General features: G+C 41.9%; 1 protein-coding gene across 1 annotated transcript in view; it reads left to right on the top strand.

Annotated features, from left to right (window-relative positions):
• Positions 1 to 16,783: 16,783 nt before the first annotated feature.
• LOC147905133 (uncharacterized) overlaps positions 16,784 to 27,581 on the top strand; it is a 40,283-nt gene continuing 29,485 nt past the window's right edge. The window contains exons 1-2 of the mRNA XM_087397121.1: positions 16,784 to 17,073; positions 17,254 to 17,376. Coding sequence (XP_087253247.1) covers positions 16,842 to 17,073; positions 17,254 to 17,376 — 355 coding nt within the window. The 5' untranslated portion in view covers positions 16,784 to 16,841. The remainder of the gene's footprint in view (positions 17,074 to 17,253; positions 17,377 to 27,581) is intronic.

Genomic DNA, 27,581 nt, shown 5'->3' with positions numbered 1-27,581 from the left:
AAACATGCTCATAATTGGGCCAAAGCATGTTTCCCATGTCAGAGACATAGACCACTTGACAGTGATAGGATGCCCCATAAACCAATTCTCCCCTTGGGACCTTTTTAGAAATGGGGACTAGATTTTATGGGACCCATCAAACCTCTAGCAAAGTTTTTAGGTAATCAATATATTTTGGGTCAATAGCTGATCACCCAAAGGATTGGGATCAGCACTTAGATTGAGTACTGTGGGCACTTAGAACAGCACACAAAGTTGCAACTAGGTTAACACTTCCAGGTTGGTGTATGGCTGTGAGGTAGTAGTACTTATCCCCAGAAGATTCCATCAATGCAAGATTAGAACAACTTCTACAATTAGATCAGGATAGGCTCACAAGTTCACATACTGCTAATATTATTCAAAAAAGGAGAGTAGCCTAGATTAATAGAAACATAAAGTTCAAATTGTTCAAGAAAGGTGATTTAGTGTTAGTGTTTAACACAAAGTTGGGGAAAATGCCAAGATATTTTAAGCTGAGATATGATGGCCCCTTCAAGGTGCTTGAAGTTTTGATCAAGGTACCTTCCAACTAGCTGACCTTCATGCCCATGCATTTGACAAACCAATGAATGGTTTTAGGCTAAAACCTTACATTGGACCTGACCCCACTCAAGCAAAGATAAATACAATCTCTCTGTAGATCTGCACTGACCTCAATCAAGATGATATATATATTTTAGCTATTCAGATTGACGGGTTTATGTTCAATAGACTCCAACAGAAGTTCAACACCAGTCCGACATACACAAAGGAAACGAGTTGTTTCATCTCCAGCAACATTCACGTATGCTCTAAACCCTACAGGTCCAATCACATAAGTGGTGAAGGTATACAAAACTTAATCGATGCACCCACAATAGAAAGCCTGGCCCCAACGTCCATCTAGCGCCAATCCAACCACACAAGGTCCGCCGACTCCAATCCAATGGATACAATGCCACAATGACTGAGCACTCCAAGTATAATTCGAGTCCAACCACTTTGTCTAACTCTAACCCCAATCTGATGAGCATGCGTGAGTGGGTGAACGACTCCGACTCCGATCCACCCGACACATGCAACATGAATCATCCAGGCCAAATTCCGAATCACATCCGACAAGTATTTTCGAGTTTGCTTTGCCACCACAGTCAAATTACGATCCGACTCCGACATCTGCTTTTGATCCACTTCATGCAAAACAAAAGACTGTGCCTCCGATCTGACTACTACTTCGCCATCTGACATAGCTTCGATGTATAGATGCATCTCCAACAACACCCCAACCTTGCTCTAAAAATAATGCAATCTGTGCCATGCGCGATGGATTCTCCATACTGACAGGATAGCCCAAGGATGTACAAGGTATGAACCCGAACCTTGTTGTTGACAAGCCTATTCCATCCTTGGATGATGCTCACATGCCCACAATAGCTGTTCTCATCAACCCCTCCCTGCCAAAATCCATCATCAAGAATACCTCCCATAGTGCCAAACTAAAAATGAGCAGTAGTAATCCACACACACCGAAAAGCACTACTAGTTCATTGCATGCGGCAGTGACGGACCGTCCATTGCAACAACAAATCAACACAAGCATCTCCCATGAGCCCCCTCTACTTATAACACCTAAAAGAGGCCATCGGCTCACATTTCCCAGCCTAGCAGAATAGCCAGAGTGAAACCTCCAACTCTTAAGCATTACAATGCTCCTTAACGCAGCCATGGCTCCTAAGAGATCTCTCACCCCTACTCAAAAAAGCCCACACTAAAGCCTAACCGTGGAGAAGATTATACCCATCCTAGATCTGGAGGAGATGGAATTGGATGAAGTACCACCCCTTCCTATGCAAAAGAAGCAGATTCTCATGGCTAGCTTTGCACATTTCAAGGTATCATTGGACCTCTCCAAGTATCAGAAGTGGCTCAAGAAGATTGGATACAGTATGCTAGCTTACCTTGGGCATCATGGAAGGCTTCCCCACATGCTCTGACACAATATGAGAGTTTCCAACATAGCGGAGTATGCTTGCTGAGAATATCATGCTTTCCCCTGATATAATAGCACAGGTCTTTCAGCTTCCTATCATCAACGAGGAGGTTGTGTACAAAAAGATATCGATTTTGACATGCAGAATGAGTTCGGACGAGCAAAGACACAAAAGAATTGCTTTTTCATCAATAATGTTTAGGATTTGAGAAGACGGTAGTAATTTGTTTGGTATCTTGAAAGGATGTAGTTGGTCATCAAAACTAATACTATGAGTAGATATTCTTATGCTATGCTAAGTGCAGCCCGTTGAGAAGGGAACAAAGATATCGTGGGCACATCTACTGCACTCACGCCTGATGAGCAAGATTGCCAGAAAGGATTTGTGAACTTCCAATGCTCATTCAAAGATAGGGCCATTCATTGCTACATTATTTGAATTTGCTAGTTAGATGGGTACAAAGGCCCCAGAGGTAGTCCATCACTATAGAGAAGAGCGCACTAAAACATTGCATGACAACCAGCATGAAGGGGAAAATACAAAGCAAGATATGCTACAAGCGTTGGAAGATGCCTGATACTCAAAACAGGAAACTACGATGGCTATGTATGGCCAATTCTTGGCAGAACGCCTTTGGGATATGCCCCTAGCAGGAGAAGAGCTGCTAGCCACACCTACAGAGCCCAAATCATTAAATCCTCAACCAAAATCTATGCTTCAAAAGCGAGAGACCTAGAGCAAACCAAAGGATAACATTGCCATCATACTGCTTACAACGCCTTCCAAAAACTCCTTCAAAGCATTCTCCCCTATCCACAACATGATGGACTTACAGGCATCCCCAAAACAAAATATGAATAGTCCAACTATAGATCCTTTATTTAAGTGGCTACTTTTTAAGAAACATAAAATTCCTTAAGCTAGTAACCAAAGGTTTCTGCTTGGCATTCTTATTTTGGCTAAAGTTGGAACTATGTTATCTCTCCTAGCCCTTGAGTGATATGAAAATAAGAGTTCTCTTGGTTTTTTTTTCTCATGCATGCTTACATATATCTACTTTCATCTTAAGATGCTGGTCTCCCCGGCAATGGTGCAAAAATGTTGCCACTTCTCCATGGTATTTGCAAGATGTGCAGGGTGTGTAGGGGTTCAAGGCTTTTTGGCACCTACAAATATATCAATTGTTGTTGTAGTACTAGTATACATGTAGCTTAGGTACTCAGAACACATTCCAGAGAGATGTAGGCTCAAGTGTGGGGCAATGGTATGAGAAGAAGGTGTAAGAACAGGGTAAGAGCAAAGGGGTTGGGAGAGAGAGAGGAGGAGAGGGGGAGGAGGAGTTGCAAGTTCGAGGAGGGGGGAGTAGGAGACAAGGGTAGGACATGCTTTTGGAGAGTCCAAGGGAGCATGTACACGTGGAGACAATTACATAGAACACAAAAGTAGAACTCATCACAATGCCCCAAATAGTGTAGGCTTCATTCCATCATGAGATATTTATATGAGTTTGGAGAGCTTCTCTCTCTATATGTAGGAATTGTATCTAGGATGCACATATAGGAATGGCATATAAGATGCGCATGTAGGATTCGTAAGAGAGATTATTCCTAGCCTCATATAAGTACAAACAAAGTTTTCCCACTAACCTACACACATATTCTATGCTACCTGAGTCCACGTTGACATAGAGTTATTGTTTCTATGAGAACCTCCTAGTTTATGCTAATTTTTACAATTCAACCTTTGGTAATCATTGCCATCATTCTAAATGTGATAATACATCATGAACACCAAGAGTAGTGCAATCGTTTTTAAATCTTTAAAATCCCTCTTAATCATTGCAATCATTCTAAATGTGACTACATCATGAACACCAAGAGTACTCCAATCCTTTTTTTAATCTTTGAAATCCTTAGTAATATTGAACCTCCTAGTTCATGCTAGTTTTTACAATTCTAGCTTTAATAGTCATTGCAATCATTCTAAATGTGATGATACATCATGAACACCTAGAGAAGTGCAATCACTTTTTAAAATTTAAAATCCTTAGTTATCTTGAAATAAAAATTGAGAATATTGAAACAATACAATTTTCTAAATAATCATCAATCATGGATTCAAAAAATGAATTCTTTGAGTTTGGTCTCCACTCCCCAATTCCACAAGCCACCGGCCCCTCCGAATCTCAGAGTATGCCCTCAAGGAACATCCATATGCCCTCCGACATCCAAGTAGAGGACCTACAATTGGAGAAAGGGATCTTGACATAAGATGCATGTACAACAACTGGCACTACTCCCTCCAAGTCATCAAAAAAGTGGACCCCTACCTCCACACAAGGGGAATACAAGATTGTGCGGTCTTAGATGCACTTAAAGAAGCATAGCCTTCTTGGCCAATCAAAAAATCTATTTTCATTTTAGCAATCACCACCAATAGGAACATTGGGATGAGTCAACAAATGAGATAGAGTTCTAACACAATTGGATTCAAATATACTACAAACAAGTCACTCAAACTTTGAAGTAAGAGGATTAGGCCTTCTAATTGATTACATAATTTGATCTAGACGTAGACATTATATGCTAAAGTGACATCATTTATTTTTCTTGATGAAAATGCATTTGAATTTTGGAAAAGTAATAATATTTCAACTTTCGCCCAAATCATCTATCAAAAAGTTGGAAATTAGCAAAAATAAATGCAAGAGGGATTTCTCAACAGTCAAGCACATGATTTGATACGTGTTTATGCAAACGGCAATCATCTTTATAGTATTTCCACATGTGATCACGTTTTTAGCCTTTAAATAGTTCTAATTTAATTATCAAATCAATGATAATGATACAATCCTAGGAGGTGGTATGAGAATGTGATATTCAAGAAAGAATCAACACTAAATCCCAACTTCCCCTTCAACCCATATGAAAACTCCTTTAAAAAGTGATTTCCAAAACATGGTAAGGAATTTACCATTAGGCTAACAATAGCCAGTTGGTAGATGGGCATGTCAAAATCTAGGAGAGATGGAAGAGTGTATTGTGCAAGGCCAAATATGATTCAAACCCATGTCCCTTCCATCTCTATAAAAATTTAGTTTTCTTTGGCAATTCTTTCTAATGATTAATTGGACCATTTGGCACATGGGTGTAGCCATGCGTAAGAGATGGTATGAGTATATGTTATGCAAGGGGAAATCACCACTTGAGGAGAATTTTCCCCTTAACACCTACGAAAATTTATTTTTTGGCAATTTTTGAACCATGAGGAGGAAGTTGCCATGAATGATTGGCTTAAAGTAGATCATTAGCTTGAATTGATGCATAGGTGTACACACCTAGGAGATGGTGGGAGAATGTGTTGTGCCATATGAAATGACCACTTGATCCCCTTTCAACCCCTATGAATCAACCCTATGAGAAACATTTTTTGGATAAATTTCACACCATCATGAACAATTTTCTTGAGTTAGCTAATGTGGTCCAACTAGGACATGGATGTGTATAAACCTAGTAGATAGTGTCTTAATAGTCTATGCAAGTAAAAATCATCACAAATCTCATTTTGTCCTTCCATCTGGTTGAAATGTTTGATTTTAAAGAAATTTTTACACATTGGCAATCAAGTAATTTTCCATGAATTATTGGTTTAAGTGGGCTAATGGGATACACTTGGTACATGGCTCAGCCTACACACTTAATAAATGGTGTCAATTATTTGTGCTAGCCAAAGGCATAAGATACCCTTTGCTCATTCAACCCCTATGAAAGTACTTTCTTTTTTATAATTTCACACCATGGTGAGTAACATTTCACAAATGATTGGATTAAAATGGGATAAAGGGGTTGGATAGTTGGTATAGATGTGTGCGCACCACTACAATCGTAGTGGCCACAATTGTGCCCACTACAAGGAAAAGTCATTGCTTAATCCCATTTGTGAATATGCTTTTACACCATGAAATTTGGACTTTACAAGAAAAAATTTACATGATTTTGAGAGGTGGTTTCTCATGTTTTAATGTTTTTTTTCAAAATGGATCCCTCTACATACATTTCAAAATATGCAAAAATTATAAGACATAGAATTTTTCTTAAAGGATATGAGCTATACTTTATGGTATGGGTGACCTTAAATTTCCATAAAATTTCCTTCCATATTTAAGTTTTTTGTAGGAGATGATACATATTCTATATAAACCTTGTCCTCACTTACCCTTTGGACTAGGATAGTAAAATAATGAGGCCATGGTGAGGAACTTCCCATCAATGATTGGATTTGAAGGGGCTAATGGCATTTCCTTATCTCTTGACATTTTCTAAACATGATCTTGCTTCTAGAGTGGTAGTCATCAATAAATATTGTTGCCATAACTTCATTTATCTCTTCTTGTCGATGCCACTCTAGATATTGCATCACTTATCTCAAAATGTAGATTATAATTTTTTTATGGAGTGGACTTGATGGTTTAATAGATGATGGGGCTAGGGTAGCTTGGAAGACCTTGAACTACATCTATAGTGCATGGCTTTCCAATGCAAGTTTGTTGGTCATAGCACTTTTTTAGGATAGGAGCCTTGGAAATATTTATTTATTTGATTCATCTAGTCCTACTCAGGTGGTGATTTTTTTTCAAGAAAATTACTTCATTAAGTAAATGAAAACCGCCATGAGAGCAAGCTCAAATGCAGAAGCACATCATGAAATGCATGAGGAAAAAATAGCTCAAAATGAGCTAATAAAGAACCAAGGCAGAGGCTAAAAATGCCATCTCAACCCTGAAAGCAGAGTAAGTCCATACACTGCAAGTTCGGGTCAATAATTTTGAGACCTCCTTCTCCTATGGGGAGAATGAGGGTCTCCCAAGCCACTCTAGCTACTATAGCATCTAAGGTGCCATCGAAACCACTCCATAGGAAGTTCTTGATAGGTCTCATGAGTTGAGTGATACAACCTCTAGATCTGCACCAACATGAGCAAACAAACCAGGCAGTGGCCAATAAGACCTGGTTCACAACCATAACTCTGAGTGCAAGGTCAAGTCTAGCTGAACTCCAAAAGATGAGTTTCCTCCTGATACGCTCCAATATGGGAGCGAGCTGTTGTGTTGGAGAGATGCTCACCCCAACCTGGCATCCCAGATACCTGAAGGAGACTCCCATCTAAATCTAATTGAACCCTATGTCAATCCCCCAGAGTGGAGTGTCCTCATCACTGATCCAAAAACCATTTATGTGTGCACATGGCGCAATGCAAAACAAATCCAATGCCATCCTAAATGAATTCGGTGTCTATGGAGTGGCATCCAAAAGAACACCCGTATCATCTGCCAACTCACTGTCTAAGAGCTCATCCTCCTACCTCAGAGGAAGCCTGAGCCCTATAATCCCAGCCTCAGCTCTAATGTAATAGTTCATAGCCTCAGCCACATAAAGCAATAAAAGAGGGGCTAAGGGGCATCCCTGATGGACTGATCTGGTAATCCAAAACCTGTCCCCCCTGACTCCACCAATAAGAACTTGGCTGTGGGTTGATTTGTATAGGGATGACACCGCTCTAATCCATGTGTCTAAGAAGCCAAAATGAGTAAGTGTGCCCTCCAGAAAGCCCTAGTCTACCCTGTCATAAGCTTTCTCAAAGTCCAAGAGTAGAATGGCTAGCCTGTGGCTATTATGCATGGCCCAATCCGAAGCCTCCCAAAATGAGAAGATGTTATAAAAAATGCTCCTGCCATGCACAAAACCTGTTTGTGTATCATGAATAAGATATAGTAGAAAGGGCTGCAAATGAAGGCTGATAGCTTTAGCTAGGATTTTATACAAGGTACTTAGCAAGGTAATTGGTCTCCACTGAGACACTAAATTCATGCAAGCCCCTTTCAGAATCAAATGAATGAGGCCCTCCGTAAGTGAGTCAAGCATCTCACCCAAGTCCCATACACCTTGGAGGGCTGAGGTAATGTGATCCCCAATATGATCCCAAAAAATAATAAAAAATAAGGGGGTAAGTCTGAACCAGGACATTTGCCCTTGTGAAGGGCAGAGAGAGCAATCCTGAACTCTACATTGGTGAAGGGTGCATCAAGTGAAACAATCATACCCCCTACCACCAGCGCCGATAAGTGTCGCCAAACAACCACTCTAGCATCATTTGTGGCCTGAGTGTCAGGATCTACTGTAAGAAGGGAGGCATAGAAATCGGTGGCAACTATAAGACACCATTTGGATGTGTCTAAAGAACCCCGCCTGAGTCAATAAGCTGTGACACTCTCCCTACTATGTCTAGGGACAAGAGTAGAGAAGAATTGCTTATTGATCCTACCACCCGTTTGAGTCCAAAATGACTCTCTAGCATGAAAGGCATACTCTGCTCTCTGATCTAAGAGTGACTGCTACTCAGCCCTTGTTGCAGCAAGGTGCTCTTGAATCCAAGCATCTATAGGCCTCCCTCTGGAGGGCAGCCAATTGCTAGCGGATACCTATCTCATGCATGAGGATCTCACCCCTCCTGATACGAGCAACTAAAAGATTAAAGTCACTAATATCAAAGAGGGTTGCAGCTAAGTCTAAATGAGAAAGCTGCCCATCTTGCAAATGGGATACCCAGGTCCTCAATACTATCTCGATAAGGCCCTCCTCTGCACAAAAAGAATCTGGAATCCTAACACTTGCAGAGCGGCGCCTCACATGGGGATCTGAGACCATCAATTATCCGAAGTGGACACCCTAGCTGCAATGCAAACAGTACCACCTCTATCAAAAGCCCAATCATCCACATAGAATCTGTCAATCAGTGCATGTATAGGCATCTAAAATCCCCTGTTCGACTAAGAAAACAAGAGAGAATGTGGCTGAGTGTGAAAAGCATCATCGTCAAGCATCCCTAGCACTGTACTGAAAAAGGAAAGCATCCCACGCTACTCTCTCTAGGGAGTGAATGTCGCCTCCTATAATCCAAGCATTTGCAATATGTGACCAAGAGAGAAGTTCCTTCCACAAAAGAACACGATCCCCTCTAGAATTGGGTGCATATAGGTTTAAAAGACCAACCTTATGCCCATCAATCAAAAGTAAAAACCACTGAGCTCTAGAAGGGACTATGATCTCGTGTCCAATCACCAAGGGGAGTATAGAAGAAGAAACAGAAATGCAAGTACCTCCCCTGGTGCCCAAGGGGGGTGACCAAAAAGTATGGTCTAAAAGAAGCTTACCCAACTTAGCACAATCCTTGGCATCCAATTTGTGTTCCTGAATCATCAAAATGTCCATGGGACCCCCAGTAACACCTGGATGAAGTTGGTTACAAATCAGCTGCCTGCGGCGGTGGTGAGGTACACCCCCGAGGCCTTGAACATTCCAACTGACAATCCTCATCTGCGAGAGGAGGAGGCCGGATGAAATATCCTACCCACACCTACTGAGTGGGAAACTCTGTCCACAGATGTCTGAAAGATGTGCTCCCTGAGCATAGAGGGTACAAACTCCTCCTCTGCCTCAAACTCAGCCAAGTCTGCCAGAACTGAAAATGAATTTTTGCGAAGTATCTCTGGCATCAGAGTGTGAAGGAGCCCTACAGAAGGAGGTGGAACCAATACCCCCCTTACCTCTGTCAGGTGTAGACAGACGTGTACGAGAAGAAGGGGGCTATCGCTGCATAACCTCTGCATGAATCTTCATGACCTTAGCCATGACTTTGGCATTGTTCTCAAGTAAGGCACGGGTCTCTGGAGAAAGGTTCTCCCTAGGCGAGTGCTCCTGTACATGAACAGGGGTAGGAGTAGTCTCATCTACACATGGAACTAGGACATGAATGTCTCCTGCCTCAAGAGAGGGGTCCGCGGCCCCATTAGTGGTAGCCTGAGGTACTAGCTCCCCAACTCTAACGCCCAACGGTGGACGACCAAAGCATAACATGCTAACTATCTTGTCCGCATTATAGAAGTACCAAGACAAGAGGCTGATGGTCTTAGCTGTGAAGCCGAAGGTCTAGAAGCATGTGAGGCAGTAAGAACTAGTCGTGATGAAGGTCCAGGTTGGGTGAAGCTATGAGGTGCACCCATGGATCTTTTTGGTCTTTTCTTTTTCCTTGGGCAATCTCTGGCAGTGCCCAAGGGTCCTGCAAATCCTACACTGATCCTGTCTCCCTGCAACCTCGACTCTTTGTCTGAAGAAGGAGCCATCTGGACAATGATGCATAATGTGGTCATGCGAGATGTTAGGGTCAGAGACAATGACCCTAACACATAATACCGCATCGGACCTGATTGGCTTTGCTGCTAAAGTAGGTATCGGGATCTCAGTAAACCACTCCAAAGGTGGCTCCAATGGAATGTAGCAGTCAATGGTACACTTGAGGAAGGCCTAGAAATCTGATGAAGAGTGATGTCGTCCGGCTGTCCTCCTCTCGACAGGATCAAACCCCAAAGAAAAAGGGGTCAAAAAAATCCTCCTGGACCCCAGTGCTAATGGGCTAGCCTGTAGCACTGTACATGCTACCTTTGAGGAGTCAAAAACAATATGGAAGAAACCTCACCCAAGCAGATGAACATCTATGAAGTGCCTTGCGAGGTCTCCAGGTAGAGTGGCGAGCATACAGTCCCTGGCTGTAACCTGGAAGGGTGGGACCCATGGATGCGAGCAAAGAGTGACGTCCGACTCTCCTACTCACATCACTATCTTTTTTGAGCTGTTGCAACTCGTCTTTTGAGAAAGTGATGGTTTTTACGACCGATGGAAGCAGGTGAGGATTGGCTGAAGGCTGGGCCATCGTCAATCACGGTGTGAGTCGAACACTGAACGCTCCATCCAACCAACAATGCTATTAGGAAGGGCTAGGAAAAGGAGGAAGAGGAAGGAAAGAGAAGAAGTAGGGGGGGCTGAGGGAGGGTAGAGTGAGGGAGAAGAGGATAACAGGGAGGGAGAGGGAGAGGGTGAGGGCTAAGGGGAGAAGGGGCAGTAGGGGGAGAGGGAGAGGGTGAAGGGGCTAGCAGGAGGGAGAGGGTCAGGGTAAGGGAAGAAGGGGGGCAGCAGGGAGGGAGAGGAGAGTGTGTAAGGAGGGAAGGGTGGGGAGGCTAGGGAAGGGGGAGGAGAAGGTAGGTGGAGAGGGAGAGAGGGCCAGGGAGGAGAGGGTAGGGCGGAGAGGCTAGGGAAGGGGGAAGGGGAGGGTAGGCTAAGAGGGAGAGAGGACTAGGGAGGAGAGGGTAGGGCGAAGAGGCTAGGGGAGTGAGGGCAGAGAAGAGATAGCAGGCAAGGAGGGGGCCGTACCACAAGGAGGGCAGCAAGGGAGTAGGGTTGAGAGAGCGGGGTAGAGAGGAGAGGCCAACAGCGAGGTAGAGAGGAGAGGGCAGTGAGGCTGAGAGGAGATACGGAAGGGAGAGGAGAGAGGGAGGGAGGGCTGTACACTCGTACCACTGAGGAGAGGAGCAGCACCAACGAGGTCGGGGAGGAGCACCAGTGTTGAATTGATTTTAAGAATTCACAATACTTTAAGGGATAGACTCCTAGAATATCCAATTGAGAGGTTTGTTTATATTTCTTGAAATCACAATATGTTAGAAACCTTAAGAGAAGCAAGATATGAGAAGAAAGCTCCAAAATGGGCATATTATGTTGTTCCCAATTCCACCCCTTGCAAATTGGTTTCTCTCATCATTGAAATCGCCATTGCAATTTAAACAAATGAGGAAGAGCATGAGGTAGAAGGTGATATTAGCAATGATAATGATGAGGAAGAGAAGGATGAAGAAGACCTCATCGGCCTTTCAAACCACAATGATGACAAGCAAGATGACCAAGATGAGTAAGATGATGATGACATTGATTCTTGTAGCCTTGATGATTAACTTTTGTGGAAGTGTAGTACATTTTTTAGCTCTGTTAAGTTTTCGCAAATGAGATTGACGTTTTGAAAGTGGAATTTTATATGTGTGTGTTTCTATGCATTATTTGTGCATTGGTTTGATGGCAACATGTATATGTTTATGTTTTCTCCAATGTTTGCATGCTTGCTTCATTGGGTTTGTTGCCATGGGTTGTCCAATACCATATTGAACATCTAGTATAGGGAGTTGCTAGAGCCAACCTTTTGACTTGCAAATAGTCAAGGATGCACAACCTTATTGAACATCTAGTATAAGGAGTTGCTAGAGCCAACCTTTTGACTTGTAAATAGTATTTCTAGTCAAGTATGCACAACCATAATTGATATTTTCAAGGTCATGGGTTATGTGCACTAGATCAATGTTGAGTTGTGGGATTCTATGCATTGTGTGTGTATTGGTTAATGATTGTCTGTATGTATGTACGAATGATTGTGTAAAGACTTAATTTAATGGGTTGCTTCAATGGGTCATCTTCAATGGGTTTCTTTGGGTCTGGTTGATGCAAAACCATGTTGAAATAGTATTTTAAATAGTCAAGTATGTACCATCTACATCAAGTTTTGAATATAGTAGTGTTATATTAAACTTGGAATACACTGTGTGGAAATTTCAATATTAAGAACTCAAGAGCCAATAAAAATTATGCTAATCACTCAAAAAAAAAAATCAAATGTTTATAGTTTGCATGACTCATAAGTATGCTAATTCCTAAAAAACAATATAGGTGGTATATATTCAAATATACAATTTTTTAGTTCGCATGACTTGTAAGTACAATAATTACTTTTTAAAAATATATATGGCATGTATTCAAACATCCAAGATTTTTAGTTTACACGAATCATGGTGGGGGCGAAATTTCCAATGGTAACAAACATATGCAATGATGGTGGAAACTCAATGCAACAAAGTGGGGCACAACTTATGTGCTTGCATGGATTTTAAATAACATATGAAGTGAAACCTATGCCCACAAGATGTAGTATAATATTCAATAAAAATTTCATGACAGACAAGATCTTTAGCACCCTTTGAAAGTGCCTCTAATGGTGGCATGATTGGATTGAATAACGATGACATCTTTGTATCCTCTACTTGTCCCTCTTGCAATGCAGCTCAATGCTCCATGCACTCTTGTCTTAAGTGCGTGTTCAATTTGATTAAGCTTTGTAATATAGAGCCATGATAGCATTTCATCAAACCTCATCTATCATTGCAAGTACTAAATCTCCTCAAAATGAGCTATGTGTCCATCACAAAGCCTCTCCACTTGCTCTTCCATTGTCTCTCATGCTCCCACCAATGCATCTAAGAGAATCTCTTGTGCTACTAGAACATCCGTTGAGGCTTCAAATGCTTTTCATTGTACAAGGAGAAATCTACTGACAGATTGCATATATAACATCTTTGCAAAGTACAAAGGCACATCTATATCATGAGGCTTTTTGCCATATAGATCAATATATTTGTCACATGCTTGAGCTCGAATATTTTTCACATGCTTGAGCTTGAATATTTGAATGCTAAAAATTAATGATTTTTTATCTCCTATACTACTCCAGGGGCTAGGAACCTAAAGTTGAGTGCCTTTGCATTCTTTCGCTTCCCTTTAGTTCAAGTTGCTCTTCTATTCATAGCAGCCAAATTAGTAATGCATCATCCTTGGATACCAAGCTTTTGATGTCCTTCCAATGAGTGGTAGTATGATATGACCACATTGCAAGGTTCATTGGATTATGATTGGCAAGCATTGAAGAGGTGCAATGGCATTCCTTTTTAGGTGTGCACAAATTTCACAAGCACGCTCCTCTTCTTCTTGAACTTCCTCATGTGTATAAGCAGTCTCTTGCTTGCCCTTTTGGCTTTGTCATCGTGATGTGACTCACCTACTTAGCTCCACAAATAAATCTATTGCACTTTCTTTGCCATGGTCCAAGGGCAAGTGCATCCCCTCGATAATTAAAGGATAAACGTGGATGCACTTTTGGAACACAAAGTAAGCACTCATTGCTAAAAGCCATCATTGCATACAAATGAGCAAAATGTTAGAAGACCCTTTAATAGAATTAAAAAGAGAGAGATCTATAGTTTTTCAAGAAAGAGATGAGAGAAAGCTCATTGTCCCACTGCATAGTGTTGTGTACCTCATTGATTCAAAGTGGTGAAACATGAAACTTGAAGAGCTTCTTGGAATGATGAATGATTTCCATAAGGTCATTCAAGCATAATATCTAAAGGGTGTACATTTACCAAGTCTCATAATGACCTAAGCATCAATGTAAGAATGGTTTATTGTGGCATTTACCAATGTACAAACACTAACCAAAACTACGCTTGCATGGAAATCGTGGATGATGAATGGTGCTAGTTGTGAACTCCTACATTTACTTTTCATGAGTATTTAGTGAACAACCATGCTTCGAATCAAGTGTTTAAAGGAATTGGAGCCACTATAAGTACATTCACAATACTTTGAGGGATAAACTCCTAGAATATCGTGCTCAGAGGCTTGTTTATATTTCTTGAAATCACAATATGTTATAAACCTTAAGAGATGCAAGATATGAGAAGAAAGCTCCAAAATGGGCATATCATATTGTTCCCAATTCCACCCCTTTGCAAATTGTTTCCTCTCATCATTGAAATCACCATTGCAATTTAAACAAATGAGGAGGAGCAAGAGGTAGAAGGTGATATTAGCAATGATAATGATGAGGAAGAGAAGGATGAAGAAGACCTCTTCAACCTTTCAAACCACAATGATGACAAAAAAGATGACCAAGATGAGTGAGATGATGATGACATTGATTCTTGTAGCCTTGATGATTAATTTTTGTGGAAGTGGAGTATATATTTTAGCTCTTTTAAGTTTTCGCAAAGGAGATTGATGTTTTGAAAGTGGAATTTTCTATGTGTGTGTTTCTATGCATTATTTGTGCATTGGTTTGAAGGCAACATGTATATGTTTATGCTTGCTTCATTGGTTTTGTTGCCATGGGTTGTCCAATACCATATTGACCATCTAGTATAGGGAGTTGCTAGAGCCAACCTTTTGACTTGCAAATAGTAATTCTAGTCAAGTATGCACAACCATAATTGATATTTTCAAGGTCATGGGTTATGTGCATTAGATCAATGTCGAGTTTTGTGATTCTATGCACTGTGTGTGCATTGGTTAACGATTGTCGACGTGTATGTACTAATGATTGTGTGTAGACTTAATTTAATGGGTTGCTTCAATGGGTTTCTTTGGGTTTGCTTGATGCAAAACTATGTTGAAATAGTATTTTAAACAGTCAAGTATGCACTACCTACATCAAGTTTTGAATACAGTAGTAGTTACATTAAACTTGGAATACACTCTGTGGAAATTTCAATATTAAGAACTCAAGAGCCAAGAAAAATTATGCCAATCACTAAAAAACAAAAAAAATTTCAAATGTTTATAGTTTACATGACTCATGAGTATGCTAATTCCTCAAACACAATATAGATGGCATATATTCAAAAATACAATTTTTTAGTTCGCATGACTCATAAGTATAATAATTGGTTTTTAAAATATAGATGGCATATATTCAAACATCCAAGATTTTTAGTTTGCATGAATCATGGTGAGGGCGAAATTTCCAATGGTAACAAACATATGCAATGATGGTGGAAACTCAATGCAACATAGTGGGCACAACTTATGTGCTTGCATGGGTTTTAAATAACATATAAAGTGAAACCTATGCCTGCAAGATGTAGTATAATATTCGATAGATGCATCAAAAATTTCATGACAGACAAGATCTTCAATACCCTTTGGAAGCGCCTCTAATGGTGGGCATGATTGGATTGAATGATGTGTATCCTCTACTTGTTCCCGTGGTAATGCAGCTCAATGCTCCATGCATTCCTGCCTTAAGTGCATGTTCAATGTAAATTTACAAATAGTGAGTTTTAACCTTCTATTTTGAATGTATTTTTTCATGTGTGTAATAAGTCAAAGAAACCTATGCGACTGGTGCCAGATTTCATAGTATCATGTACAATCATTACACACATGCTCGCTACAATCACATTCTTTACAATTGTAAAACTTGAGGATATTCTAAGAAGAAATTTGCATCAAGTGCCAAAGAGTATTTGGACTTGAAAAGGTACCAATGGTAATCCTCCTTTAAGTCCTTTCTTTTCTTTGAAGACTCCTCTCCATCTCTTCCACCTTTGGTAGCTTTTCGTAACTAGTCTTGTGAAGCTCTCTGCTCCCTTCTGGATGATTGGCCTTCTAGGGCACTCGACATCCACATGCCCCACTTTCCCGCATCTAAAGCACCTTCTTTCCTTGTAAAGAATCATTGATGTTTCCTGGTCTTTTAGAGTACTAGGTAGCCATCGGCCCTTCTTTCTTTGCAAATCCATACCCTTTTTCTTGGCAAGTCCATGCCCTTTTCCTTGTGGGGTTGACTTGCTTCCTAAGACAACCATGCTAGAAATCCATTAATTTTTAACTCTACCTTAACATCATCCTTTTGCATAGTCCTCAAATAGTTTTGGAATAAGACTCGCTATAGCGTCGACCTTGCTAATTCAAAGAATACTTAGTTCAAACTATTTTTTTATGCCTCATTAGAGGGAAAATTTGACTTGCTTGGTTTCATGTGCATTAAAAAGTTCATTTTTTGAAGTGCATGAACTTACAAAAACTAAAGAGCTCAAGGAATTTTTAAGGTATTTCTTTCAAAGGGATTGTTGATGTCTAGAGCCTCATAAGCCTCATAAGCCAAAGGGAGTGCTTTTGTGCATACATGCACTTTGTTCACCAATTGCGGGTCCCTATTATATAATGGCATTACTAAGCTTTGTTAAAGGATATGATTGCTATGCTTGGAAAACCCGGTCCGCTTGATCATATTTGAATGAAATGCAAGTTGTTCAGAGCAGTGCTTTGCTGGTAGGCCGCGATGGAGGGTGCTGGTACCCGGCAGGAGGACAACGGTAGCGTGAACTCCAAGCGACTGCGCTCTTTCGACCAGAAGGTCAGAACTTTGTGCTGGCAGAAGGCTGATGTTGTACCTGGTCGACATCCTGAACGATGGAGAAAAGACACCGCTGGAAACGTCGTTTGCCGCAAGTTCACACGCTGCGACGGTTGTCTCTGTTACGAGTACGACCACATTTTGCCTTACTCTAAAGGTTTCAGCTCCTAGTCCACTATGAGCACACCATTTTCGAGTGTAACAGTCAGATAGCCCTGGCAGCGGGCTTCCTGATTCCCGTAAGCCGCGCTATTTTAGGCTGATAACCGGTAGAATTTACGTTTCAAGATCACTGCAGCTTCTTCTGCCCTTCATTACGTGCTCTATTGTGAGGCAGGTGGAGAGACAGATGTGAAAAATTGCCAAATTCTGCAATCGCGAGTCAATCGTTATAAAAGCAATAAGGAAGATTTGCGGAAAGAAGAACTTCAGCAGTATTCGTGCGATCTCAAGTTTACAGGTTTGTCATCATGATTCATTATTGTTATGTTTCTAGCCTTAGCAATTAGAGCCTAGGTCGCATAGGAATGGTGTTATGACAGGATGCCGACTTGGAGATGGGAAGGGGGGGAAAAAGGATATCAACCCATTTGACCTTCAGCATGTTCTTTATGCTTGATGCTCTATGACAGACAAGATGTAAGGTATTTCATCGACGTCATGAATTTTATTCTGGGTTGGTCAGTCCAAAGGGCTTTCCAAGAGACATTCCTTATATTACATACTTTGTTTGAAATACTATGGTGTATTTATCTACCGCCTTTTCTCAAATGTGGAGCTGGTTGTAGCTATTTCGGAAAAGTATTTTTGTGGATCAGTTGCTCAAAGCGGTCATCAATTCAAGGGAGACCTTACTTGTTTTGTTAGTGGGTGTTTGTTAAAATTCCTCAAGTCCCACGACACTAACATGTTTTGACAGCCTTTCTCAATAGACCAACTTTCACAAGGATGAAAATCCTCTTCATACAAGCAGACGTTAAACTTCTCAAGTCCCATGACAATAACATGTTTTGACAGCCTTTCTCAGTAGACCAACGTATGAAAATCCTCTTCATACAAAATTTCTCAAGTCCCATGACGCTAACATGTTTTGACAGCCTCTCGGTAGACCAACGTTCGCAAGGATAGTATGAAATTCCTCTTCATACAACAAGGGCCCCAATACAGGATCCTGATCCTATGGATAATGCACTCTGCGTAGGTCAGGACTTAGCAAACATGGACTGAATCCCAAAGCAACCTTGCAACACGCCAAACTGCAACATGCAACCATTAAGCTCCGAGTTAAAGAAGTAACATGAACCAACCCATTTTCTTCAGACATAAAGAAGATAGCTTCCCTTCATGCAGCTAACCCGTTACCACCCTTGTAGAAATAGGTGTCATATGGTTCTATTTGTGGCAGCCTTGTCTCTAGAGTTGAAGGATCACGTAGTTTTTTGGATAGTTCTCTAATTTTGTGCTTGCATTTGCAAAGCTCTCAAGGTTGAATTCAATATAAGATCAAACCTACAGACGGTTCTGCATTCTATTGCAACACATATGTACAACATATGGCACTCAAAATCAAAAGCACGTTGATATGCTTGACTTTGCTGTCATGCCTCTATCAAAGGTATGATGTAATACCTTATCAATAGTGGCTTGACTGTCAAAATCCAAAGATTGGCTCTTTCGAAGCCTTCACGCATAGTTTCCACACAATTACCAACTGGTAGAGTTAATGATAGTCCAGATGAAATTGTCTCCTCCCTCCAAGTCAAGAACGTGACAAGCATAGATGTCTTATCGGTTTTGTTACATCCATTAAGGATGTGGACAATAAAATGTTAGTTGGACTTCTTTCTCAAGCAGTCACCCTTGACTTAATAAACTCCTCATTTGTAAATGGACCCTGCTATTGCGTTGCTTAATTGCTCCTCCAACACAACCTCCATAGAGAGATCACACAGTTGCTTGAGAAAAGGTCACATTGGACACAATCATAGTCCGTTTGGTGCGAACGAGCCTTGAATGTACATGAGACAATATTGGAGTTATCTTTGCTGAGAAGATACATGCCAAACTAGGCCTTGGAGGTATGGGTACTTGTTTGGAGCATTGTATGTTAATAGACTAGAAAGGTTTTACTTCATATATCTGCAAAGCTTGCGAGATTAATGGAAACGGATCATTCTCATTAGTAAAATGTATCTGTAGTACCAATGCAGTAAATTGAGAAGTATTAGTAGACATAGAGCAGGTTTGCTTGAGCTGCTTCAATGTAGTGTAAGCTTGAAAATCTATATTAATCACCTTTGGCAGGTACAAATTGCTTATAGACGAAGTGCTCAATCTATTTCTCATGGTGACACACTTTAGCCTTTAAGCGGCATAAACACCATAAAAAATACATCCTTTTTAAGGAGGGAGTTGGAAAGGCTTACTGTTTTTAATTGGAAAGGTTACGGTATCAAAATACAAGCACATCTTGATGTTCAATTGCAAAGACCTGGCAATTTTGTGGACAAGTGTAGTATTTCAAGACTTTGACTTGTCCTCACCAAAAGATGATGTTTTACTACCTCATAGACACTCCTAGTATCCATGAGTCCATGTGCTCCCTGATGAGCGTATGTAGACCTTAGTCTCCATGTCTGATCCCGTGCACCTTGCTGCCTTGAGCGTCAGCCTAGGTGTGCAGCCCTTCTTCGAGCTTTGTCTGCAGTACACAGCCTGCCTTGGTCCTCCAATCCTGCCCGAAAATGACCGACCCAGGCAGCCTGTTTGGCGAACCGACCCACCAACCCTTTTTATGGACCCCCTGTGGGGCCGTGTGCTGGCCGACCTTGTTGGCCAGCTGACCAGCCAGCCTCAGCGCTACTTAAGGGCAGGGGACTGCCCCCCTTTGCAGCCCTCTTGTTGCATGCAGGGCCCAGCCCCGCCATCTGCCAGCCCTGTTGCAGGCGATAAACCTGCCCACAAACCTGTGCTTTGACCCGAGATTACCCCGGCTGCTTGCTGCTCCAGATCCGCCTCCTACCAGGCCAGATCAAAGCCTTGAAGAACTCGCCATCTGTTGCAGCCTTTGCCCTGGGATAACCCAGTCATATGTGCTGTGAGGTGCTGCCCATGTGGCAGCCCCCCCTCTCTTTTCTCTAGGCAGATCTTGCCCTAGGTCTCCCTCCCCCATGGTCTCCTCATTTGAGGGCTTACAGATGGGGAGGTGACCTTTCCAACATACTTCATGACCATGTGTGCGTGCGTGCAAGCTAAGTAAATAGACAGTGTTCCAGAGATATAGAACCAACAAAATATATTTCCATCCACAACCGGACACAATACAAAAGAGGCCCAAAGAGGGTCCAGAGTCCCACCAAACCGTGGTCCTCTGTCCCTACCAAAAGTTGTCCTACTACCTCCGTGGCACTTCTAGATCCCTGAGCCTGCGTGCTCCTTCCTAAGCTTCTGTAAACTCAGTCACCTGTACCGAAAAACACACCTCCAAGCTATCCTTCCGTATAGCTATGTGTGAGGTTGTGAATGCCTAGAAGACTTGACCTCCTTGCTGCCCTAATGTGAAGCCAATGGTAAGGCCCTCCTTGCTGCCCTAATGCACAGCCAATGGAGATAAGTCTCTCTTTTGCAATGAGGAAGAATTCTCTCCATCAAGCATTTGCTTATCTAAATTCTCATGAGTGGCAATAAACAAACCTACGAAAGACTCGACTGGTTCCCACTCCTCAATTTGCAAAGGAAATTGCCCAAGAGACTCCGCGGGTCTTTAGAAACCCAGTATAGCTGCTTATGCTTGGGCACTGACGACGACATAAGTGTTGCTTTGCTTGCTAAGTATGTCTTCCTTTTGTTTTTCATAAAAGTTTTTGTTTACCTCTTTTTTCTTCTCTTTCATTTTCTCTTTTATATTCTTTGTAGATTTTTGATTTTTAGAACAACAAAAAATCTACATTTGTATGATTGGACTTATTCTAGTCTTACAAAGGTATATATACATCCTCCATCAATAATTGCTCTTCCAAATTCAACATACAACTTTTAAATAGAATCACTATACTCATATGTATAGACATTACATAAAAAGAAAGACTTACAATATGATGAGCATTAAATAAATCTCAACTATTGACTTTACATGTGAAGATGCAAGAGAAATGCATTCAATGGACAATGGTTTGATGAGTGGGAAAAAGAAAGCTACTATGCTCAAAAAGCAAATATGTAAGTGTTAAGAGGTGATGAATCATGGCAACAATTCCAGAGGCATAATGCTATCCAATCAGAATATAGAGGAAACAATCATGGAAATTTGGTGTAAGAAACTTTGCATTAGAAGAGTTACACAAGAAGATTGTGAGGCCATACATGTGGGTATTTGGAGCAAGACAAGGGCAAATAGACAATCATATTCTTTAGGATTTCTCTTGCTTCCTTCAACATTCTCCAAAAAAGACAATGCTACACAAACCTTAATTTATACCAATGGTTAATGGGATAGCCATTTACAAACTGAGGATATCAATGGTTAACTGGATTATCACATAGTATCTACTGGTGCATTTGGGCAAAGGTCAAAGACAAAGTGATTTTAAGGTTTATGTAAATATATGTAAGTTAAAAGAACAAAGAAGCACCTTGAATGCATCTATATCTACTTGTGCACTTGAGAAGAGGTCAAAGACAAAGTGATTTATAAGGTTCATGGAAATACATGTAAGTTAAAAGGACAAAGAAGCACCTTGAATAAATATGTAGCTTCAAATAAAATCTTTGAATACAATGCAATGTCACAACCTCATCTTCAACAAACAATGCCAGATTGAAGTATAGTGTGCCAATGTTATCTTCCTCTAGGAATGACAAAGAAGGTGGTGCTAGAGACATGGGGAGTTCACTATATAGAAAACTAGACTATCACTTATATTCAAGTGGCATATTAGAAATCCCTTATCTATGAATTTTGAGTGGAAAAACGTCAAGAAACTGAACATCACAGTTAAGAAATTGAACATTTTATATCAATTACGTCAAGAAACTAAAAGACCACGATTTGGTGGGATTTTGGCCCTGTGTTGTATTGTGTCCATTGGACGGAAATATTTTGTTGGTCCTATATCGCTCTTGACATGGTCTATTTGCTGACCTGCACATCTGCGTGAAGCACATTAAGTAAGGAAGTTTATTCCACCCACACCACTGCTAGGTGAGCTCCTGGGCTATTCTATTAGTCTTTCGCTATGCGTACCCTCTGTTTGGTTCATTTCTAACAAAGTACACATAAGTGAAGAAGTTTTGCATTCCGTAGTTTAACACTTATCTGTGTAATTTCTGGGACGCCCTATCAGTCTTCCACTAGGAGATACTCTTTGTCGGGATTATTTCTAACATGGTATTAGAGCCCTGATCGGAAGTTTACGCGAAGTGGACTTTGAAGGCAAGGGCCTTGCTGAAGGATGACCTTGATTCATTGCTTAGGGGAATCTACTTCATGCCTGAAGGATTGTTCCCTTGCGAGAAGGAGAGTGGCTCAAGTTCAGATAGGTGTATGAGAGTTTGGTTGGAGGCCTTGCCAGATGGAGGATGGGTCAAAATTACCCTTAGAGCATGGTGCCTAGAGGACCTCGAGCTGGTCACTCATCATGAGGGGGACAATTGGAGGATGTTGGTACCTGGATTGCTTGAGTTCGAAGGTGGGAATGTGACTGAAGGTGGTGGTGCCATTAGGTGCTATCTCGGATGGACCTGTGTACTAGGATGGTTTGCTTGTGTAGAACCAGACCTAGCGGAGCGGGAGCCATTGAATGAAAAGCAGGAATCAAGATTGAGACCAGATAGTTCCAGAGGGTTTTGAGGTGGAAGACAATGGAGCGTCTTCATCGACAAGTCAGGATCGGGACGAGATGTGTCGGTGAGAGGGGGTATTGGGAAGTCACCTCCCCATTTGTATGCCCCCAAATGAGGAGTGTGTAGGGGAGGTGGACTTAGGGTTAGGGTCTTTACATGGGCAACTCTTTGGTTGCCATGTGGGCAGCAAACTCAGAGGGAAAAACATGAAGAGGGGGTTGCCACATGGGCAGTACCTAGTCTGCCATGTGGGCAGCAAGCTCACAACAAAGCAAAGAGATTTGGGGCTGCCATATAGGCAGTAAACAGGCTGCAGCACAAGGGAAACAATACCTTGCAAATTTGGAGCTCCATGGAGGACTGCAACAGGCCGATATGAACACGTGGCAGTACAGCTCATGTGGGAGCAGGTTTGCGCAGTTCTAGGAGGCTGGAGCAGCATGATGATGTGGTAGATGATGTCAGCAGATGTACAGATCAGTACGGATTGGTGGCAGTACATGTACGGCAAGATAACAGAGCAGGTGCAAGGCGTGGACAGAGGCAAAATGCTTGCAAGTGAAAGGCGCTTGTTTGGAGGTGGCCTAGGGCATGGTAGAGGGCTGGAAACAGGCCAGACTAGGTCTGGAGGTGCCTGGTCCACTGGCTGCCTGCCATGTGGACAGGCGGGGCCAGCAAAGCCATGGTATAAGGCTGGTAAAGCAGCCAACCAGGTCGACTACAGGTTGGCTGGTTAGGGCTGCTGGTCGGCCAGAAGAGGGCCCCAAATCTGGTGGCAAAAGGCTGCTGGGTCGGTCAGTTTGGAGGTGGATCTCCCCTATATAAAGGGGCCCTTTGGGGCCTCATAACTCACTCACCGGCAGTCCAAAAAGGGAGCAGATTGGAGCTCTAGGGAGCTTGCCTCAAGGACCAGGATATGGACATTTGAGGTGGCCATCAACAACAGACAAAGAGCTCATGAGGATGAAGACCCTTGGCTGTCCTCCAGGGCAGCAGGCATATTACACATGATGATGTGCAGGAGGTTATACAACCAAACACCCTGAGAAGTCCATCTTGGATTTTCTATTGTACCAAGCCTCAAACAGTCTAATAGTTTTCAAGGATTTGGTGGGGCATCTGTTCAAAACATGTGGCTGCAAACATTATGGCCTCCAACCAAAATCTGTGGGACCTCTTCCCTTTAACCATGCATCTGGCCATCTTCATCAGAGACCTGTTCTTTCTCTTACAAGGCTGTACACTGATGCATAATCCCTCTTTCCTTCCAGAACTCTTTAATGGCATCTACATGTATTTTCCACCTCTGTGTCTGTTCCCAAAGTCTGCACTTTGCATCGAGACTCATTCTCAGCCATAGCACAAATGCTTGAAGCACTGAAAGACATCAGATTTTTCTTTCAAAGGATACACCCATGAAATCTGGAAAAAACACCTACGAAGGTAAGAAAATATAGATGCTGTCATAAAGATGGTGCTCATGGGACCACATATCATTGTGTATGAGCTGTAATGTCCTCTCAGCTCTGACAGGTCCATCTCTGCCAACTCTAACATGCCATAATTCTGCATTTTTTATCGCAGCAGACCTGTTGCCATACATGCATTAGAAGTATTTCTGTCATGTTTGTCCAGATGGGGACAAACCCTGATCTAAAGTGCCTATCATGGCTAGCTGATTCCTTTTCTCTATCCCCGACAATGTACGTATCATCTTCAAAAATGCAAGCCAAGCCTCTCTTCCCAAAAGCGGACACAGAAAGTAAATTCTTCTTTATCCTAGCATATAGAGGACATCTCAAAGGGATAAATCAGTCTTATCAACTAATGACAATGCCAACAAATACTTCTTGGGAGTAACGTGCACCACTATTAAAGTAACATACAACATCTGAGGCATCACTCACACTAAGTGAGGCACGTGCAATAGAGGCATTTTCCCTCTTTCTTGGGCTGACCTGCATTTTTTGAATTCTTCTTTGATGGATGAGCTATTAGTCCTGGGACTCAGAGTCACTAAAGTGAGGTTTATGTTTGCCTTTAGCCAACAAGACTTGGTGATTATCATGCCCTTAACAGCATATTTTTTCTTGTCTTTCCTTCTTGCAACAACAGCCCCACAAGCTCCTAAAAAGGGACTGGAACTATTCCCCTTCATCGACAAATTCAGAGAAGTGTGGAGCATCCAAAGTGCATCAACATGTGTAGGCTGAATATTCTGATTTGCTACTGGCTGCTCTAAAGTACCTTCAACTGTCAGTGGTATCGACCCTTCAAACACATCATGAGTGCCTGTATGCAGTTGTCCATCAAACTCATTCATGGACTGATCTGACTTTTTGGCAAAAATCACATCTCTACTGACAGGATTAAGAGACTGTAGGGCTTGCTCTCATTCAAGGGCTGGTTCCAGAGGAACAGATGGAGCAACTTTGCTGATACAGCTTGAAAGAGTTCTTGGTATGATACAGAAGCACCAAGGATGCTTAATACAATGAGCATTGGATGAGGGCCATGTAGGTAGAATTGGATTCTATCAAGAAGAACAATACATGGGAACTGGTGGATTCCCCCATAAAAGAAAGCTATTGTGACAAACTGGGTGTACAAGATCAAGATTATCATCTTGTATGTGGATGATATGCTAGGCACTAGAATGCAAGAAGGATCTTGAAGCTTTATTTGAGATTTTGATCTGGGTTTGCTACACTACTATTTGGGCATTCAGTTTATGCAGGCAGATAAAGGCATTGTGCTCAAACAGTCTACATACATTCAAGGGGATTGCATGTGATTGATAAATGATTTGAGTCTTGGAATTAGGAATGACCAAGAAGTTTGCTAATGGGTGTACGCTTCTTCGACAAGGTATGTGGATGTGATTGAAAGAATAGACATGGATTGGGTCAATGGTCCACGTGCAAAGGTGATGCAAAGGTGAGAGAGAGAGAGAGAGAGAATTTATTCAAAGTCTTTGGAAGACCAAAGGGTCTATGAGACTAGAAAGAAACTGATACAATGAGCTGAGGGTGGAGCCACTAAGCGGGCATCGACACCCATGACGAATACAAAAGAAAACCCGAAGTCCTGAACATAACGGCGTCAATGCATAGAGAGAGAACTCTTTCCTTGAAGTGGGAGCTAGTAGGGGCATCAACTCTGAGAGGGGGGTGTCAAGGTGCGAGGCTGATGTGGGGGCATATAATTTGTGATAGGTCACTAACGACTATCGAGGTGTGTGGTCTGATGATGTGGTCTCATGGCTATAGCTGTGTGGTGAACAAGTGCCACCGTCTCTTTTGCGGGTCGGGCCTTCGGTTTGATGAGCATGGAGGGAAGGTCCCCTAATGTGATCTGTGCCTCAGTGTGTCGACGAGTCTAGCGTTGTTTTCTTCAGTTTGGAGCCCTTTGGAAGGAGCTGTGCAGTCACCTTTACTTGCAGTGGACTTTTGCTTTAGCGAAGAGTTTTTGTGCACAGGAATTTGGGTTTTAAATCTTGTTGCATTTGCTGCACTTGTTGTGCAAGCTTTTCTGTAAATAAGTTGGGCCTGCCTTGCTCTTTTTTGGCACATTTGCCTTCTGCAATGACAAGGGCCAAAACATTTTCTAAAAAACAAACAGGGAATCACCGGGTGATTTGCAAGATTTTCCACCCAGCCATGCTCTACAACATAGACAAACATTTTCAAATCATCTTTTTCACATTCCAATTCAGGTGCTTACTTGCAAAGCCCCAATCTCCCTAGATGGGCCTAGATTACCACATGCCCATTTTGTAAGGCCACACTTAGATGTTCCTTTTTACCCCTTCTTGGAGATTCCTTTAAACCATTTTCCCCTAGGCACAATTCATAATCAGGACACATAGACCTTAGGCTTTTGACCCATCTAGTCATGCAAATCATCCTTACCGATGACCTGACATTAAATCCCTTTGACCATATACATAAAGCCTGGGAAAATGTCGACTGACCCTCCCAAGGTCATGTTACCTGAGCTTGAGCATAACATTCCTTCTCTCTTCCCTTGATGATGAAATTTGGGAATGCTCTTCGCATCTGGTACACGGATTCCGAGGTCGCCTCGGATAGAGATGCACCATGCCATGCCACCAACACTGTGGGTATCTCTCAATTGCGTACTTGCATTGATCCTCGGTCCAAGATTCTTGTTGGTTTGCGCCTTGCATTATCCTCTATCTCCTAAAATACAACAATACCCTTGATTAGTGAGTTACTTGGGTGCAAAAACCATTTTAAATGAGAAACATGAAACACTAGGTGCATGTTACAACCTTGTGGCAGTTCCTTGCCTATTTTTGGAATTAGCCAGAGCAGGAACTCTGATCTTCTTCCTTAAAATCTCTGAAAGATCTTTTATTTTAATATGGATACATCTTAGCTCTATTTACAGCTTGGCAGATTGTCACTTTTGCTAGGATCTCCCGCTTTTAATTAATATTGTTTGCGGTGCTAGGCACTTTTTGAGGTTGGATTTGTTGGTATGTAGCCATAGTTTAACTCGAATAGACTTATTCCTGTAGAGGAATGTTTTCTATCATTGTAGGCAAACTCTAATAATGGTAATCACTTGTCACATCAACCATAATCAGGCTTGATTATGGTTAGGTGGGAAACTAGAGGGCTTGGCAACACTTGCAAAGCGTGGGTCTAGGGTTACACCTAGGCCTAGGTAATAATTGAGGAGGTGCAAAAGAAGCCTAAGAGAGGGCTCTTATGCTAAGGTCCCATACATGGCACCAATTGGGAAGGCCGCATGGCAAGTGTTGGGCTGTTCTATAGAGGACACATGAGAGGAAGGAGA

This window comes from Dipteris shenzhenensis, chromosome 2 (assembly GCF_047967505.1).
Source record: "Dipteris shenzhenensis isolate YYH24624 ecotype China chromosome 2, Dip_SZ_1.0, whole genome shotgun sequence".
In the NCBI taxonomy this organism is placed as follows: Eukaryota; Viridiplantae; Streptophyta; class Polypodiopsida; order Gleicheniales; family Dipteridaceae; genus Dipteris; species Dipteris shenzhenensis.
Note: the sequence above shows the minus strand (reverse complement) of the source record. Positions and strands in the feature narration are given on the sequence as shown.